This window comes from Erpetoichthys calabaricus, chromosome 15 (genome assembly GCF_900747795.2).
Source record: "Erpetoichthys calabaricus chromosome 15, fErpCal1.3, whole genome shotgun sequence".
NCBI lineage: Eukaryota > Metazoa > Chordata > Cladistia > Polypteriformes > Polypteridae > Erpetoichthys > Erpetoichthys calabaricus.
In genome coordinates this window covers 49617924-49634685 of record NC_041408.2, presented here as the reverse complement: position 1 = coordinate 49634685, position 16762 = coordinate 49617924, and the positions used below count along the sequence as shown (strand labels likewise).

Below are 16762 nucleotides of genomic sequence, written 5' to 3'. Positions count from 1 at the left end.
TTTATAAGAATTCTGGTACAATATTTGCAGCAAAACATGTTAAGTCGGTCTTAAAGTAGTAAAGTGGGGAAAAAACACCCCATCAGCATTCTGGACACACTCAGTCATATATTATTGACATGAGACATGGCTCTTTCGAGCATCATTGGGTTCAAGGCTGGAAATACTGATAAGCAAAACAGCTGAGTTTCATTTCACATACAGTTACGTTAATTGACCATAAAATTTGTTTTGCAGTCAATTTCACAGGGGGTGTTGGGGTTGGAGAGGAAATCATTCTGCTTTCTAAAGGTTATTCCCAACTCAAAACCAATTTCTCTTTGCTCGGCTGCTCACCATCATCGCCTAGATGTTCTATGGCTGCTTCACTCATCTCATCTAACTCATCACGTACTGCCTGCCCGTATTTTTGTACTTCCAGTTGTATTTTGCACCACTTACTGGAGTCATAGACAACGTCATCAGCACACTCTTTCCTCACCTCTGTACACCAATCTTTTCTTATGTTGTCTCTTTCTGCACCCCCTGCTTTCCAGGTTGCAGATGAGATGAAAACACATGTGCTAATGACACAAACTGTGGCAAAAGAGTTTATTTCACTGATTTTTTTGCAAAGCAAAACTCTAAATGGTATGTCAAAGCAAAAAAAAAAAATATCCTTCAACTGGTTGGCATGCTATACAGTATAATGCATATCCATGAAGCTGAGCCACTTCTAAACAAAACCCTAAACTTAACCTAAAGAAGGAACAATTGAAGCTTTCTAAACAGCATGTTGTTTAGCAAGTGAGTATCTGGTCTGCTTACCCAGTGGGAGATAAATGGTTAAAAAACAGTCATGGATATAAACATGTTCATTAAAAAGGCTCAGCTCCAGCCAACAGTTATAGCCCACCTACGTGTTGATTCACTGTGTTGATTCACTTTGCATTAAGGTTCAGAGTAAAAGTACATGCAGCATTTCCACGAGTATACTGATACGGTTAATACAACCCAAAATGATAGCAACCATCTGCCCGCTACTCTTCTTACTATACATAAATGATCTGGAAAAGAATATAAACAACAAGAAGTCATTATGAAGAAATAAGGTGAATAGAACTGGGAGCATGTTGGGCTATATGGCCTGTTCTCATAACAATTGTTCTGCAAGACAAAACCCCATTGTCCCCCATTTAGAATGTCCACTAAGCAAGGCTAGACATGCATATCATGACAAGGTAAACCAGTAACTTATTTGAATGAATTTGCCATTAAGCTATTTACATTATTACACATCTGGCAGCTCAGTACCAGCGCCTATTATATGCCATTGCACATCTTTGTGCCCTGAGCACAGGAAAACAAAAGCACACACAAAGTATGCATTCTTAAGCCAAGCTACACAAAACCTTTGACTCTAACTCCTTTATTTCTACGTAATTAGTCTCATATATTGGAGATGGTGGATCTGTGCTGATATCTGGAAGGTTGCCGGTTCAAATCATGTTACTGCCAGAATAGATTCTACTCCATCGGGCCCTTGAGCTAGGCCCTTAACCCGAAAATTGCTCCAGGGTTGCTGACCCTGACCTCTAAAGATCATGCAAAATGACAATTTCCGATCGGGATTAACAAAGAATACCAAAAATGTTTACTATGTAAACTGAAAGCACACAACATACAAGGTACCATGCACTTCAACACTGCCGTTGTGACTAATCAGGCTATTTTTTAGCACCCTCACCTGTTAAAGTTTGGGTTTAAGGACTGTAGCAATGCCGCTGTGGCTTTGTTAAATTATTTTTTAAATAACACGATTCCAAAATGCTGAAGAAAAAATTGTTTAATTGAATCAATAGAAGTGAAATTGGAAATTTTAACACATTATATAATAAATAGCCACTTCATGTCTCTACCGCTCGCATTGTGAAGAGGGGGGCTGAACGCACCCCAAGGAGACGCGGTCACTCCTCCAAAACCCCTTCTTAAACAGTGATACAATGGGAAACAAATAGTTTTTTGTTTTTTTTTAACCTCCTCTTTGCACAATCAGCTGCTGGCTTGCTGCTGGTTCTGCTGCTGCTGCCGTGCCACATGATCTGCATCTTGCACGGCAATTCAAACATTTAAAATCCTGTACAGCAGCTGTCCTACTCTTTGTGGTTTTTTTCCGGTCCACGGCGTGGTTAAATCTCTTGGCACAAAGTCTCGTCTCACGGGATGTGAGTTCTTGATATTTTTTAGTTTATAATTTAAAAATGGAATAAGAATCTGAAAATCTAACAACATTACATTAAAGTTCGATAAATTCTGAAAAGAATGATACCAAACATACATACTGTAGGTTTTATAATAAGCCCAATTTAAAGTGTGACAGAAAACGTCACATAAAATCGTTGCACTTTTAGGCTTAGGATTTTATATACAGTAATCCCTCCTCCATCGCGAGGGTTGCGTTCCAGAGCCACCCGTGAAATAAGAAAATCCGCGAAGTAGAAACCATATGTTTATATGGTTATTTTTATATTGTCATGCTTGGGTCACAGATTTGCGCAGAAACACAGGAGGTTGTAGAGAGACAGGAACGTTATTCAAACACTGCAAACAAACATTTGTCTCTTTTTCAAAAGTTTAAACTGTGCTTCATGACAAGACAGAGATGACAGTTCCGTCTCACAATTAAAAGAATGCAAACATATCTTCCTCTTCAAAGGAGTGCGCGTCAGGAGCACAGACTGTCAGAAACAGACAGGAAAGCAAACAAATCAATAGGGCTGTTTGGCTTTTAAGTATGCGAAGCACCGCGGCACAAAGCTGTTGAAGGCGGCAGGAGCAGAGAGAGAGAGAGACAGAGAAAAACAAACAGTGAAAAATCAATATGTGTCCTTCGAGCTTTTAAGTATGCGAAGCACCGTGCAGCATGTCGCTTCACGAAGCAGCTGCACACAGAAGGTAACAACGTGAAGATAATCTTTCAGCATTTTTAGACGAGCGTCCGTATCGTATAGGTGTGCGAACAGCCCCCCTGCTCACACCCCCTACGTCAGGATTAGAGAAAGTCAGCACAAGAGAGAGAGAAAAGTAAGTTGGGTAGCTTCTCAGCCATCTGCCAATAGCGTCCCTTGTATGAAATCAACTGGGCAAACCAACTGAGGAAGCATGTACCAGAAATTAAAAAACCCATTGTCCTCAGAAATCCGCGAACCAGCAAAAAATCTGCGATATATATTTAAATATGCTTACATATAAAATCCGCAATAGAGTGAAGCCGCGAAAGGCGAAGCGCGATATAGCGAGGGATCACTGTATAGAGAGTAAATTTATGTTTAGTTGTAGGTGGAGTTGGTACATTTTTACCGACTCCTGTAACCCAATAATTGCTTCTGACTCAAGTGTTCATATCCTCATTCATGTGTAAGTTTAAGTTAATATAGAAAGCACCAGTGCTGTTTTTTACCAACATATATGTAATTTCTACAGCACCAATTAGTTTCCTTGTTGATTCTTTGATTCTCAATATCCAAATAGTAGATTTCTGGTATCTTCTGGAATGTTCTGATGCAAGAATGTAATTAAAAATGGGTTTCCAAACCCTGGGAATTATTTTCAGATAATAGACTGCAGAGACAGTAGGAGACAAACATCCATATACTTGGAAATTAAACTTTTTAATGAAATATGTTGTTTTTTGATTCCTTTAAATCCTGCCGACTACACTTATATAGTTAAATACCGTATTTACTCGTGCACCACGCACCCTCGTGTAAGACACGCACCCTAATTTTTTCAAAGAAAATCACGAAAAAAAATTTCCCCATGTACGACGCGCGTTGTGATTGTATAGGAAGAGTTTAAGGCATGTTTTCCATGAAATGCCCTTCTGTCTTTGTTGCATAACGAAAGAGAAAGGGAGAGAGTGTGCACGAGTGAGAGAGAGAGCGCATGAGCGAGCAAGAGAGAGAGAGAGAGAGAGCGCACACGCGAACAAGCAAGAGAGAGAGAGAGAGAGAGCGTGCTTGAGAGAAAGAGCGAGCGATAGAGCCCAAGCAGAAGAAGTAAACATTACTAAAAAAAAATTTCCTTGTGTATGATGCGCACCTGATTTTCTAATGCTAATTTTCGGGGAAAAATGTGCGTGTGGTACACGGGTAAATATGGTAGCTATTCTTTTAAGCCTTTATTTGACTGCTTAAGATAGTTGAAGACCTAAGAGGCAATGTGTCAGTAGATGAATATTGGAATTTTATTCGGGCAAATCGTTATCAGTTAAGGGTAGGGTTTATTATTGCAACATTAATGTACCTGAGTTAAGTTGGTAATTGTGTGTGCTGTTTCATCTTGCAGATATGTTCTTGTTACTGCCGGCCCAGTCTTTACAGAGGAGATGTGGAGGTTGGCCTGCTGTGCCCTCCAGGATGCATTTTCTGCCACTTTAGAACCAGTCAAGGTACTGTAGAGGATTTCTTTACACACATTTTGGCACAGTTTATTCTGTACCTATAGTATGTGTCTATTGCTAAACTAATATCATGTTATTTATAATTTTTTTAATTTTTCTAAATATTTCTAAGTTACTTACACTGCTGATCTACTGCTTTTTTTGTTTTGTTTAGAACCTCCTTGCTTGCTTCCACAGCGGCTCAGACAGTTTCACTGGAGATGCCTGTGAAGTGAAGGTAGCAGCTCCTTCTCATTCACCTACTGCCGAAGCAGAGTATTCGAGAATTCGTGCCATGGCCCAGCAGGTACCAAGAAACACACAAACATTTTCATCTTCCACACCTTTAGCCACTAAGAGCGGCAGACCATGGGCATTAGTAGGGTTTCCTTCCAATTGAAATCGGAAAAGAGATATAACACAAACCAAACTCACAGTGACAATGGCTGCAACAATTCTGATTCAGTCTGTAGAAACACAAGTAACTAAAGGCAATAGAAAACTATTATGCTTGTGTGTACACAGATTGTGTGTTCCGTTTATTTTATTTTTGTCGAAGAGTAGTACCTTCCTCTACAGGACTGGACTAGGCAATCTGTGCATGACACAATCACAGTCTATTTTCTCTTCTGCTTTTCAAACCAGTGTTGGTGTGGTGAAGATGTTTTGATAGGTTTGTTCCCATCCAAGATTTTCCTCATTATAATATGAATAGTTAAAATTATGAGCACCACCTAAAGTTGTTTATATCTCTCCATTATTAACCTTTATTACAACAGTAACAAGGCCGACTCGGTCTTATCCATATTACTAAACGAGAATGGTAAACCGGATATGGACGCAGGGACCTGCCTGTGGACGCAAAAGACATAGTGCGCAAGTGCCACACAAAGCCCCCCCCCCCCCCCCCCCCCCCCCGCCCAGAGTAAAACGAGAGAGACTACGAACCGTCTCACATGCCGCAAGCAGGATAAAGCGAGGTCAGAAATAAAACACAGAGTAGGAAACAAAGTAAAACTTTATAAAGGGATTAAAGAACGGGGACAAACCCGAGATAGTACGGACACGCGTCTGAAACCGCGGAAGCAAAACTGTCTCGGCTCCAAAACCAAACAGCTCAACAACTAACACAACTTCAACACCGAGCCCGCGTGGACAGATCTGATAAACGTGGACGCCTACAACGCACGTCTCAAACTGCGTAGGCAAAGCAGGCACGGATTCAACACGACACAGCTCGAGTGACCGAGATACAAACACGCGCCTGTCTGGATATAATTAATGAACGCAGGCACCTACAACGTGCGTCTGAAATGCCGCAGACCAGGCATGCACTGCTCCAAAAAAACAGAGCTCAACTAAATGAAATACGAAGTGAAACGGGAAACACTACAGAGTCCGCAGTGCTCCACAATACACCGCATAATGGTTCGGAAAGAGCTTCGTAGTAACAGTGGGGAGACCCAGAGTGTCACGGGCTAACGCTCCGTATTAAACATACGTCATCCTCACACGTCCAATCTATACAACATAGGTGAATCACATTACAGTGATGCATTATTAACAGTACGATAAACATCACAGTATCGCAAACAAATGAAAATTATTACTCGAAAAAGGGAAAATATATTCACCACGGACCAGGTGTCATTGAAACAAAAGCAGAATAAAGCGAGATCAGAAATGAAAGACAGAGTAGAAAACAAAGTAAAACGTCATAAACAGGTTAAACGAGGGGGCCAAACACATGGACAGCACGTTACAGATAATGAAGACGGGAATTCAAACGCTTCAAAAACAAAAGCTCGAGTGACCGAGATACAAACTGAAACGGCAAACACTATGGGGTCCGCAGTAGTCCACAATGCACCGCATAATATTACAGACGGAGCTCCGTATTAACAGTGGGGTGCCCCAGAGTGACACGGGCGAACGCTCCGTATTAAACGTGCGTCATGCTCACACGTGGCTGCCCAACGGACAAGGGTTCAAAACGCCGGGGGTAAGCGAGCAGGGGGCGGAGCCCCCTTGTCAGATAGAAACCATCCTCTCAATTCAGTTTCATATGTTGCTGTCAGACTCTAAATTTAGATTCCTAAGGTTTATAAGCAGCACAATTACTGGGGATTCAGAAAGCATTCAGACACCTTTACTTTCTTCACACTTTGTTATTTTGCAGTCTTGTGCTAAAATTGTTTAAATTTTTAATTTTTTAAATTTTTTTAATTTTTTCCCAAATCAAGCAATATTCTACAATGTCAAAGGGAAAATAGGATTTTGGACATTTTTGCATATTTATTAAAAATGAAATACAATATTGACACAAGTACTCAGACCCTTTGCTGTAACACTTGAAATATGGCACAGTTGCACCCTCTTCTATTGATCATCGTTGAGATGTTTCTACACCTTGCTTGGAGTCCATCTGTGGTCAATTCAATGAACTGGACCTGATTAGGAAAGGCCCCCACATCTGTCTATAGAAGGACCCACAGTTGAATAAGAACGAAGCCATGTGGTTGAAAGAACTGCTTGCAGAGATTAGCAACAGGATTGTGTCAAAGCACAGTTGAGGACAAGGCTACAAAACGTTTCTGCAGAATTGAAGGTTCCCAAAAGCACAGTGGCCTCCATAATTCTTAAACGGAAGACATTTAGAACAACCACAACTCTTCCTAGAGCTGTTCACTTGGCCAAACTGAGCAATTGTGGCAGAAGGACTTTGGTAAGAGAGGTGACCAAGAATGCAATGGCCATTCCAGCTGAGCTATTGTGTGGTGACGGAAGAAACATCCACGAGGATAACCATTGCTGCAACACTCCACTGATCTGGGCTTTATGTCAGAGTGGCCAGACAGAAGCCTCTCCTCAGTAAAATTAACATGAAAGCCTGCTTGGAATTTGCAAAAAGGCACCTAAAGGACTATCAGACTGTTAGAAACAAGATTCTGTGGACTGATGAAACCAAGTATAGTATCATGTCTGCAAGAAACCAGGAACCCCACTCATCACCTATGCAATACTTTTCCAATGGTTGTGTCAGCATCATGTTGTAATGGGTTATTTTGTAGCAGCAGGGTCTGGGAGACTAGACAGGGTTGAGGGAAAGCTGTACAGAGCAAAGTACAGAGAGATCCATAATGAAAACCAGCCTCAGAGCACACTGCACCTCAGAATGAGCCAGAGATTCATCTTCTAACAACAGAGGCTTATGGACAACTCTGGAAATTTCCTTGAGTGGCCTAGCTAAAGTTCAGACTTGAACTAAATCGAACATCTCTGGAGAGACCTGAAAATAGCCACTCAGCGATGATCTCCAGCCAACATGACCGAGCTTGAGACGATTTGCCAAGAACAATGACAGAAACTCTCCAAATCAAGGTGTGCAAAGCTTGTTGCATCAAACGTAAGAAGAGTCCAAGCTGGAATCGCTGCCAAAGGGGCTTCAATGGAGTACTGAGCAATGGACCTGAATACTTGTGCCTGTGTGAATTTTAGTTTTTTGGGTTATTTTTAAAATAAAAAGTCCTGTTTTGGCTTTGTCATTCTGTGTTATTGAATTATGTTGGATGAATGAAAAAATAAAATTACATGATTTTAGCACAAGGCTGCAACATTGCAAAATGTGAAAAAGTGAAGGGTCCGAATATTTTCTGAATCCACTGAAGAAATTGCAAACCAAATCTGAAACCAAAATCCCAAACTGGATAAAATTACTGCAGTGTACCATAAGAATTCAATATTCTCATCAGTGGGAACCCAAAATGTGTGTTCAGATTATAACAATATGCAGATATAATTTCTTTTGTTCTTTCTTTAGTAGAAGTTTTCAGCTATAGAAGGTTTAACCATCATGCCCACAGGCTTGCTGTCCGTCAGACTGTGTTAACAAGCGCATTGGAACTCTTTGCTGTTTACGTCAGCATCCTTACTTTTGAGCTATGCATTCATGAGACTTTGGATTGGTTTAGAAATTTGAGTGAACTATCTAACTATCTATTGTTCCCGCCCACTTTGAAGCCAAATTCACTCATGGTTGTCTCCAGATGTATATTTTATACATCTGGCTCAGCGAGATGACGGCTCAGGCAGGTTAGGTAACACTTAAAGTCACAATGCCAGTCAGCAGGATTAATTGAAAGATGCCCTTTTATTTTGTTGTTTGCATTTCTAAAAGTCAAAAGTCTCATCTAATAAGTCACATTGTTGTCTGTTGGATTGTCGTCCATTTCGTTTAACTCTACTGTCTCCAATGCTTTACCCATGCAGACTCTTGGTCTATAAAAATGCATGCTGTTTTTGTTTTTAGGTGTTCATGCTAGATACTCAGTGTTCGCCAAAAACACCAAACAGCAAGGAAGGCTTCGAACATGCCCAGTCGTGTGTTCTTATTATTGAATTGCCTGGTAATCAGAAATCAAATGGACACACCCAGAAAAGGTAGGTTGCTATCTTACATTTTGCTCAGTGTGGCTGCTTTGTGTTTATCTCACAATTTTAGTATTCTTCTCCACACATTTTATTAGAAAAGGGACTTTAGCAGTAGTAGACACCGTAGATCCCCGCAGAACAAATAAGCACTCTTGAATAAACATTTGATTCTGAGTGCTATACTGTGCTATACTAAGATAGTGAAACGCCTGTTTAATAATACAGGTGTAATGTTTAGTCCATCTATTTTGATTACGTCATGCATTTATGAACCTCTCTTCACTGGATATGCCTTACATCACTTTTTCATTCTTACCCTGACATTCCTCTTTCTTTGTGCTTCTTGTTTCTGTGAGCGCCGAAGTCAAAAAAACAACAGGATAAACACCAATTTAAAATAAAGGCAATTTCTTTAATATTTATTCTTGGTGAAGTAGACAGACAGCCGCCCCCATGCCTCCGAAGACACTGGAGCCATGCCCCCCCCCCCAAGCTCAGTGCCACTGGCTGGTCAGAACAGACAGTCTTGCTTAAAAGAAAAAAATCCTCTTTATATCACCTAGCTTATTCATTAGCCAAAGAGAGAACAGAAAAAAACATAACAGTTCATTTTGAGGTCATACATAGATTACGGGTGACATCTTAATTTATGACATACAGAAGTAGAGCAAAACAAAGCAGTACCAGGCACCTACATTTTCTAAAGAATGTGCCCGTCTCGGTACAAACCCATTTTAAGCAGTTTTCTTTAAGTTCATTGCATTAGTTATAAAGAGATTACATTCTTATAACTTTAATATCTTCATTAGATTATATTTGTTTGATTATATTAATAATCCTTATTTATTAATTCATAAATGACATTTTTGTCTTATATTTTAAAGCAAGAGTGAAGAAAACGATCACATTGATTTATAATATCACAGGGTGTTCTATTAATATCAAGAGGTTAGCACTTTCACATAGAAGAATTAAATCAGTCTCATATTCTGTACATAAACATAATTCCTTTCCTACCTAAATGCAGATCAAATCAAAGAGAAGTATAAAATCATATAGTTCTCTGCAGCATGAGTAATACAAAATACAGTGATTGGTATTTTGTGAGTTAAATATTTATAATCATCTGCAGTGGGCTAGCACCCTGCCTGGGGTCTGCTTCCTGCCTTGCGCCCTGTGTTGGCTGGGATTGGCTCCAGCAGACCCCTGTAACCCTGCAGTTAGGATATAGCAGGTTGGATAATGGATGGATAGATGGATACCTATAATCATTACAGTTAATAATGTTTTTTCTGCTTTCTCATTTCCTTTCATCATCAGACATTCCAGCCCTTTTTTGGATGACGTGACCAACAGACATATACCACTCGGTTTACTATGTAATGCTGGCCACTTGCCTTAGTTCATAGGACATTCTTTTCCTCTTGTAGATACTGGTTGATGATATGCCTGAGCAGGGACACAGACACTAGATGGACGGACAGATTTCTTATCGCTTTATGTATACAGTATACTAGCTGTGCTCCCTGTCTGAGACAGGTTGAAATCCAAATAATCAACACTAACGTTGGCAGTGCACCACACAATGGATATATTTCTGTTACATGCTTTTTGGTATAGGATTAGTAAAAGCAGAGTCAATGTTTGTGATGTGCCATGTATTGGACATACCAACTGGATGGACACACAGTTACTTATTAAAGTGGATAAAGATTTGGGTATGTGCAATTCCCTATCCAGGATTCAGCTCACCTGTGCCAATTGCGGCCGGGTTAGTTTCCAACATGATTCTAAAATGAAAGTGAAGGTGTGAAAGAGGAACAGCTGAGGAGTTAAATTCAAGGATTTAGGGATCACCTGGAAATAAAATGCCTTTTATTATGTATTGTACCTTTCCAAGGGGGATTACAGGTACACACCTATATTTAATTATTATACAGGCAGAATGCATGACATTCTAGGATCACATAGTATGTTATTGAAAGTAATGGGACCAACAACCTTAATTATTTAAAGTTCCACCCCTTAGCCAGTAGGCCACACCATTTTAGTGTAAACCAAACAACATCATGGCCCTTCAGAATCAGGACCCTCTTCCCACACCAACCCTGCTAAACAACACCCTTCATAATATGACATGCAGAGAAACAGTTAAAACTGATCTGCACAACATGGATGGGTGACTCTCGTATCCTGTAGGTCTTGAGTATAAGTCTGAATGACTGAAACTAAGATTACAGACATCCCTGCTGTGTGCACATTTGTGGTTTCTTTAGAAGCTGAGATTATGAAAGATTAGTCATCCATCAAAATGAATGAAATGAGAATTTTAATATTTTTTAATTTTCATGCAAAATTAATAATCCTCCTAAATCTTTGGGGACAGGAGGGATATTACTGAAAGATTACATTGTGCACTTCACTGTTTTTTTATTCTGTTGTTGATCTTTTTCCTTTCATGCTGGGCTCTACTCAGGAAAGTTGGGTAAGGTACTATGGTATAAACACCACGTTTTTAAGGAAATTATCTAAGATGTAGGGCAATAATGTGCATATGTCCTGTTACTTTTATTATTGAGTATTAAAGGAAATTAAATTGCATTCCTTAATGTGTTTACTTGTTTATCCTACTCTTATTTGTTTCCTATATTTACAGAAACTTATTTAAAAATAAATTTAAATAAACAAGTTTCAATGGCTTGTTTATTCTGGCCAGGTTTGCATAATGTACCTTTTATTTTCTTTTTAACCTTGCATATTTATTGTCCATACCATATTGTTACAATGACACCTAATATGCATGCAGGTTTTTTATTTTTATTTACTTATATATTTAATTGACGTGCCACTTTATTAAGTGCACCTGCTTGAGTGTTAATTTTTATGATCGTATTTACGGCAAAAGAGAGTACAAATGGATTGAACGGTTGTGCAAAATTGGCAAAGCTAATCATTTAAGAATTGTAATCGCGGTTGTACTCACAGTTCTTTGTTAGACAAAACCTTTATAGTGTATGAATATTCAAAATCAAATTTACTGTCAAAGTCAGAATCACAAAGCCACTTCAGGATGGGAAGAATTTCTTTATCTGACACACACAGCCAGTCAACCAGTACCATGAAATAGATGACTGAATTACAGCATTTGATTATACTCTTTAAATGTACTCTTGATTACAGAAATGCAACATTAGTTTCAGTTCTTATGCCTTTGCAAGTTACTGATAAACAGATCCTCGGAGTCTGAACTCTGGTACACTAGATCATACATGTTCTTCTCCATATTTAATCTTGTAGAGAAGCAGCAGTGGGACAGGGTCACAGATCAAGTGGCTTTAAATGAAAGAGGGCTAAAGGCAAAAGTTTACAGATAAAAAGAATGTAGGCCAACCAATATAATCAACATATAATCAAATAGTAAAAATCGGCTCTAACATTAGCATATATAGTACCCTCCATAATGTTTGGGACAAAGAAACATTTTTCCATGATATATCCCTTTGCTCTGTGTTTTAAAACTACAAATCAAACAATATAGACCACCAATATGAAAGAATACTTCCTTTTTGATCAACCTAGTTGAATCATGTGCCACCAGTTGAGACTGAGGGTAACTGAGAGACCAGTTTTCTGGTAGGTGCACCCAATTAAGTGGACACGCAATGTTTTTTGGCATGCAAAAAGTATAATTATACTCTTTACCTATCTCTGTTTTAATATACAACAAATGAAAATCTTAATTGTATTAATCACCTGTTTTCTCATCTTATGTTCACAGAATACCATTTAGGACAATAGTAGTCAGTTTACTTTCCCACCAGGTGTTGCTTCAGAACCTTTATGATATTCTTTTAGAAGAATTTGTGAAAGGCCCCACTCAGGTGGAAGGCCAGGAGAAGACTACCCCTCTACTGGAAACAAAGCCAGCAGGGTTCCTGAGATACATCTCAATGCAAAACCTGGCCATAATATTTGACTTGTTGTTGGATTCCTATAGAACAGCTAGTGATTTTGACACAAGACCAGGCCTGAAGTACCTGCTTATGAAGGTGTCAGGAGTTTGTGGAGCAGCCAATCTCTACCGGCAGTCTGCCATGAGTTTTAATATTTACTTTCAGGCCCTCGTCTGTGCAACCTTAACCAACCAAGAGAACATCACAGCTGATCAAGTTAAAAAAATACTTTATGAGGAAGAAGAAGGCAGTACGGACTCTTCACAGCAGTGCTCCTCAGAAGATGAAGACATTTTTGAAGAAACTGCTCAGGTCAGCCCTCCAAGAGGCAAAGAAAAGCGCCAATGGAGAGCCACAATCCCCTCCCTAAGCATCCAGCCAATTAGCAATGCTGATTGGGCTTGGTTGGTCAAACGTCTCCACAAACTTTGCATGGACCTTTGTAAAAACTACATCCAGATGCACCTTGACCTAGAGAGCAACATGGATGAACCGCCTGTTCTGAAAGGCGATCCCCTTTTCTTCTTGCCACTTTTTCCTTCGGAAACGTCTACCCCCTCTACTGGGGGTCTTTCGAGCAAAGGAACCCCATCAGAAGAACTTGGACGAAGCCAAGTTGTTGAGACACCTGGGGAGGAAACACCAAGCACAGGCCCTTGTCTGACACCACTGAGCCACAAAGGAGAAAAGAGAGAACAGGGCAAAAAGAAAGAGTGGTGGGAGAGTGCTGGAAATAAACTGTATACCATTGCGACAGACAAGACTATCACTAAGCTCATGATCGAGTATAAAAAAAGGAAGCAGCAGCACAACCTGACTACTTTTGTAAAAGAGACAAAGATGGACAAGAAAGGGGATGGCATCAACCTACGAGGTCCAGATTCTCCAAGACCCCAAAGACCTCAACATCTGGTGGATCAAGGGACAATGAGACATTCCTTCAGTGCTGGTCCAGAGGTTTTGAGGCAGGAGAAACGCCCCCGCTCTGGTTCAACAGCTAGCTCCCATAATATATCTTTAAGAGATGCTGAAGCGCAGATACAGGTAAGATATAACCACAAACTCCAACCATTTTTTTTTTCTTCAGAACCCATGTAACCCGATTTTAGAGTCCCAGAACCATTCCCAGTAGCACTGGGCACAGTGTGTCAGGGCACACTCACTCACAATATTGCCACACTCACTTAAACCCGGCGAAGTTAGAGTCTGAAGTTGACCTAACATTCACATATTTGGGATATGGAAGTAAAACTGGTGTAGACAGGGGGAAGAGAACCCATGCAGATATGGTGAGAACATCCAATCTAACTACCAGCAGAGACCAACCAACATTTGTTTGTTAGAAAAAGCTACCAGCCGGTAACCAATCAGGTAGCTTTTCTTTTTCGAAATGATTTTAGAGTGGGAAGATGGTGTTAACACTGCTATGGTTTCAGAGTTGCTTCTAAAGACCAGGGGCTTCATTTCTAAAGTTTGGGTCCGCACAAAAAATGGCTTGAAATGTGCTTACACAACCTCCCACTCCAACGTTAGGATTTATAAAAGAAAATTTGATGGGTGAATGTGCGTATACTGTATTTACGGCAACTCTGACCCATGAGTAGGCAACCTTTCGGAGAAACTTGAAAATGTTGACACCGTTGCTCAGGAAGATAAATGTAGCCAAACCAGTTAAATGACAACTTGTATGCATTATCATAATATTAGAATTGTAATATAATAATGGCTCAGTGATATGAATTAGATAGATAGATAGATAGATAGATAGATAGATAGATAGATAGATAGATAGATAGATAGATAGATAGATAGATAGATAGATAGATAGATAGATAGATAGATACTTTATTAATCCCAATTCACATACTCCAACAGCAGCATACTGATACAAAAAACAATATTAAATTAAAGATTGATGATAATGCAGGTAAAAACAGACAATAACTTTGTATAATGTTAACGTTTACCCCTCCGGGTGGAATTGAAGAGTCACATAGTTTGGAGGAGGAACGATCTCCTCAGTCTGTCAGTGGAGCAGGACAGTGACAGCAGTCTGTCGCTGAAGCTGCTCTTCTGTCTGGAGATGATACTGTTTAGTGGATGCAGTGGATTCTCCATAATTGATAGGAGCCTGCTGAGCGCCCGTCGCTCTGCCACAGATGTTAAACTGTCCAGCTCCATGCCAACAATAGAGCCTGCCTTCCTCACCAGTTTGTCCAGGCATGAGGCGTCCTTCTTCTTAATGCTGCCTCCCCAGCACACCACCGCATAGAAGAGGGCGCTCACCACAACCGTCTGATAGAACATCTGCAGCATCTTATTGCAGATGTTGAAGGAAGTATAACCAGCTCTGTCCTTTCTTACACAGAGCATCAGTATTGTAAAAAATCATATCACAGAGCCGTTTTTATATATGTTAATGTGACAAATATATTACACCTGACAAGTAATGAATATGATGTATAGACTGTATTTTGTTCTGGGCAGATCCTGCATATTTGCACTGAATAACTTTTTTGGTTGTTTGCCTGTTAATGTTGGCTGCCTGTTGTCAGATCTCAGAGAACTGGCCAACATGTCAGAAATATCTGAGCCAAACTTCACTCCATCATGCCTGCTGTGTTGTAAATCATTAGCTGACTGAGCAGACATAACATTCAGTTTTTGTATGGTATGGCTGCACGTACATAAAATATATTTTTTTCCCCATAAAAAGTTAATTTGCTGCAGTCTCTGGTTATCAGATCATTTTACTTCATTCCTATTGCATAAGGGCATCTCACGAGAATGAAGCTGCTTTTATTGACCTTAAGCTGTTACATTATATTAACATACATGTTGTGGAGTATAGGGAGAACCCAACACAGACAGGCTCAGACATGAGTATACAATAAACAATAGAATTTATTGTGGGAAACTCTTCACTAGTAAGTGTTTCCCACCACAGCCACCATATAGTACAAAGCACACAACAACTTTCTCTTTGGCTTCCACTTTATGTCTCTCTGTTCTAGTCACTGCTCCACTCCTCCATGCAAGCATTATCCTCTTTCCTTTCGACCCTGACTCTGGCTCTTTGAGCAGTGGCAGGCAGCTTCTTTTATATTGCCCCAGAAGTACTTCCCGTGTTTTACGAAGTCTTGGCCCGGGAGCACTTCCGAGTAAGGCTTGAGCCGCATGAAGTAGGGCTCACCTGTCCCGGCATCACCTACAGAACCCAGCTGGGCTGAGTCGAAGAACATCTCCCATGATGTCCTGTAGGAATCCGGGGCATCGCTAAATCACAGGGGGGGCTGCTATCTAGCAGTCCGGTGCAGACAATGCCCCATATATGCTGTCAGCCCATATCCTTACATCTTGGGGGAATCCTGGAGATGCCAGCCATCTCTCACAGAATCATATGTAATGCCAAGATAAGGCTGATAAACATCACGTCTCTGTGGCCTGGGTCGACCCAAACTAACTTTCAGACATTGGAAAAACATATGCCTTTCCCAGACCCTCAAAACACAGAAGAGAGGTGCTATAATACTGCACATGATCATGCGCACTCAGGCAGATGCTCTTGAATGGTAGAATCTCAATACATCAGGACGAAGGCTGTTCTACCAGCCAATGAATGCATGCAGCATCGCGATTGCATATGTATGCAATCGATTAGCATCAAGGTGTGTTCACAAATGCCCATTTCCAAGGTGATTACAATTTATAAAGGGTAGGTTGCTGAGAAATGTGTGTATGCCAGGTTTTATAAATCTGATTTTTTTTTTCTTTTTGGTATATGCATTTTCCTGTTTTTTCTTTTTGATATTTTCACAATCAAATCTACACCAAGCTTTATAAATGAGGTTCCTGGTGTTAATATGAAATTTGACAAATACTGTGAATTCAGAAAGTATTTGGAATCCATCACTTCCTTTATAATGGATTTCATTTTAATACGGGATCTGCATTTTTT

The 16762-nt window shown here is 40.0% G+C and overlaps 1 protein-coding gene across 1 annotated transcript in view; it reads left to right on the top strand.

Moving 5' to 3' along the window:
- arfgef3 (ARFGEF family member 3) overlaps positions 1–16762 on the top strand; it is a 223076-nt gene that overhangs the window by 194073 nt on the left and 12241 nt on the right. The window contains exons 30-33 of the mRNA XM_051919360.1: positions 4327–4429; positions 4596–4727; positions 8730–8860; positions 12630–13848. Of these exons, the coding sequence (XP_051775320.1) occupies positions 4327–4429; positions 4596–4727; positions 8730–8860; positions 12630–13848 (1585 nt within the window). The remainder of the gene's footprint in view (positions 1–4326; positions 4430–4595; positions 4728–8729; positions 8861–12629; positions 13849–16762) is intronic.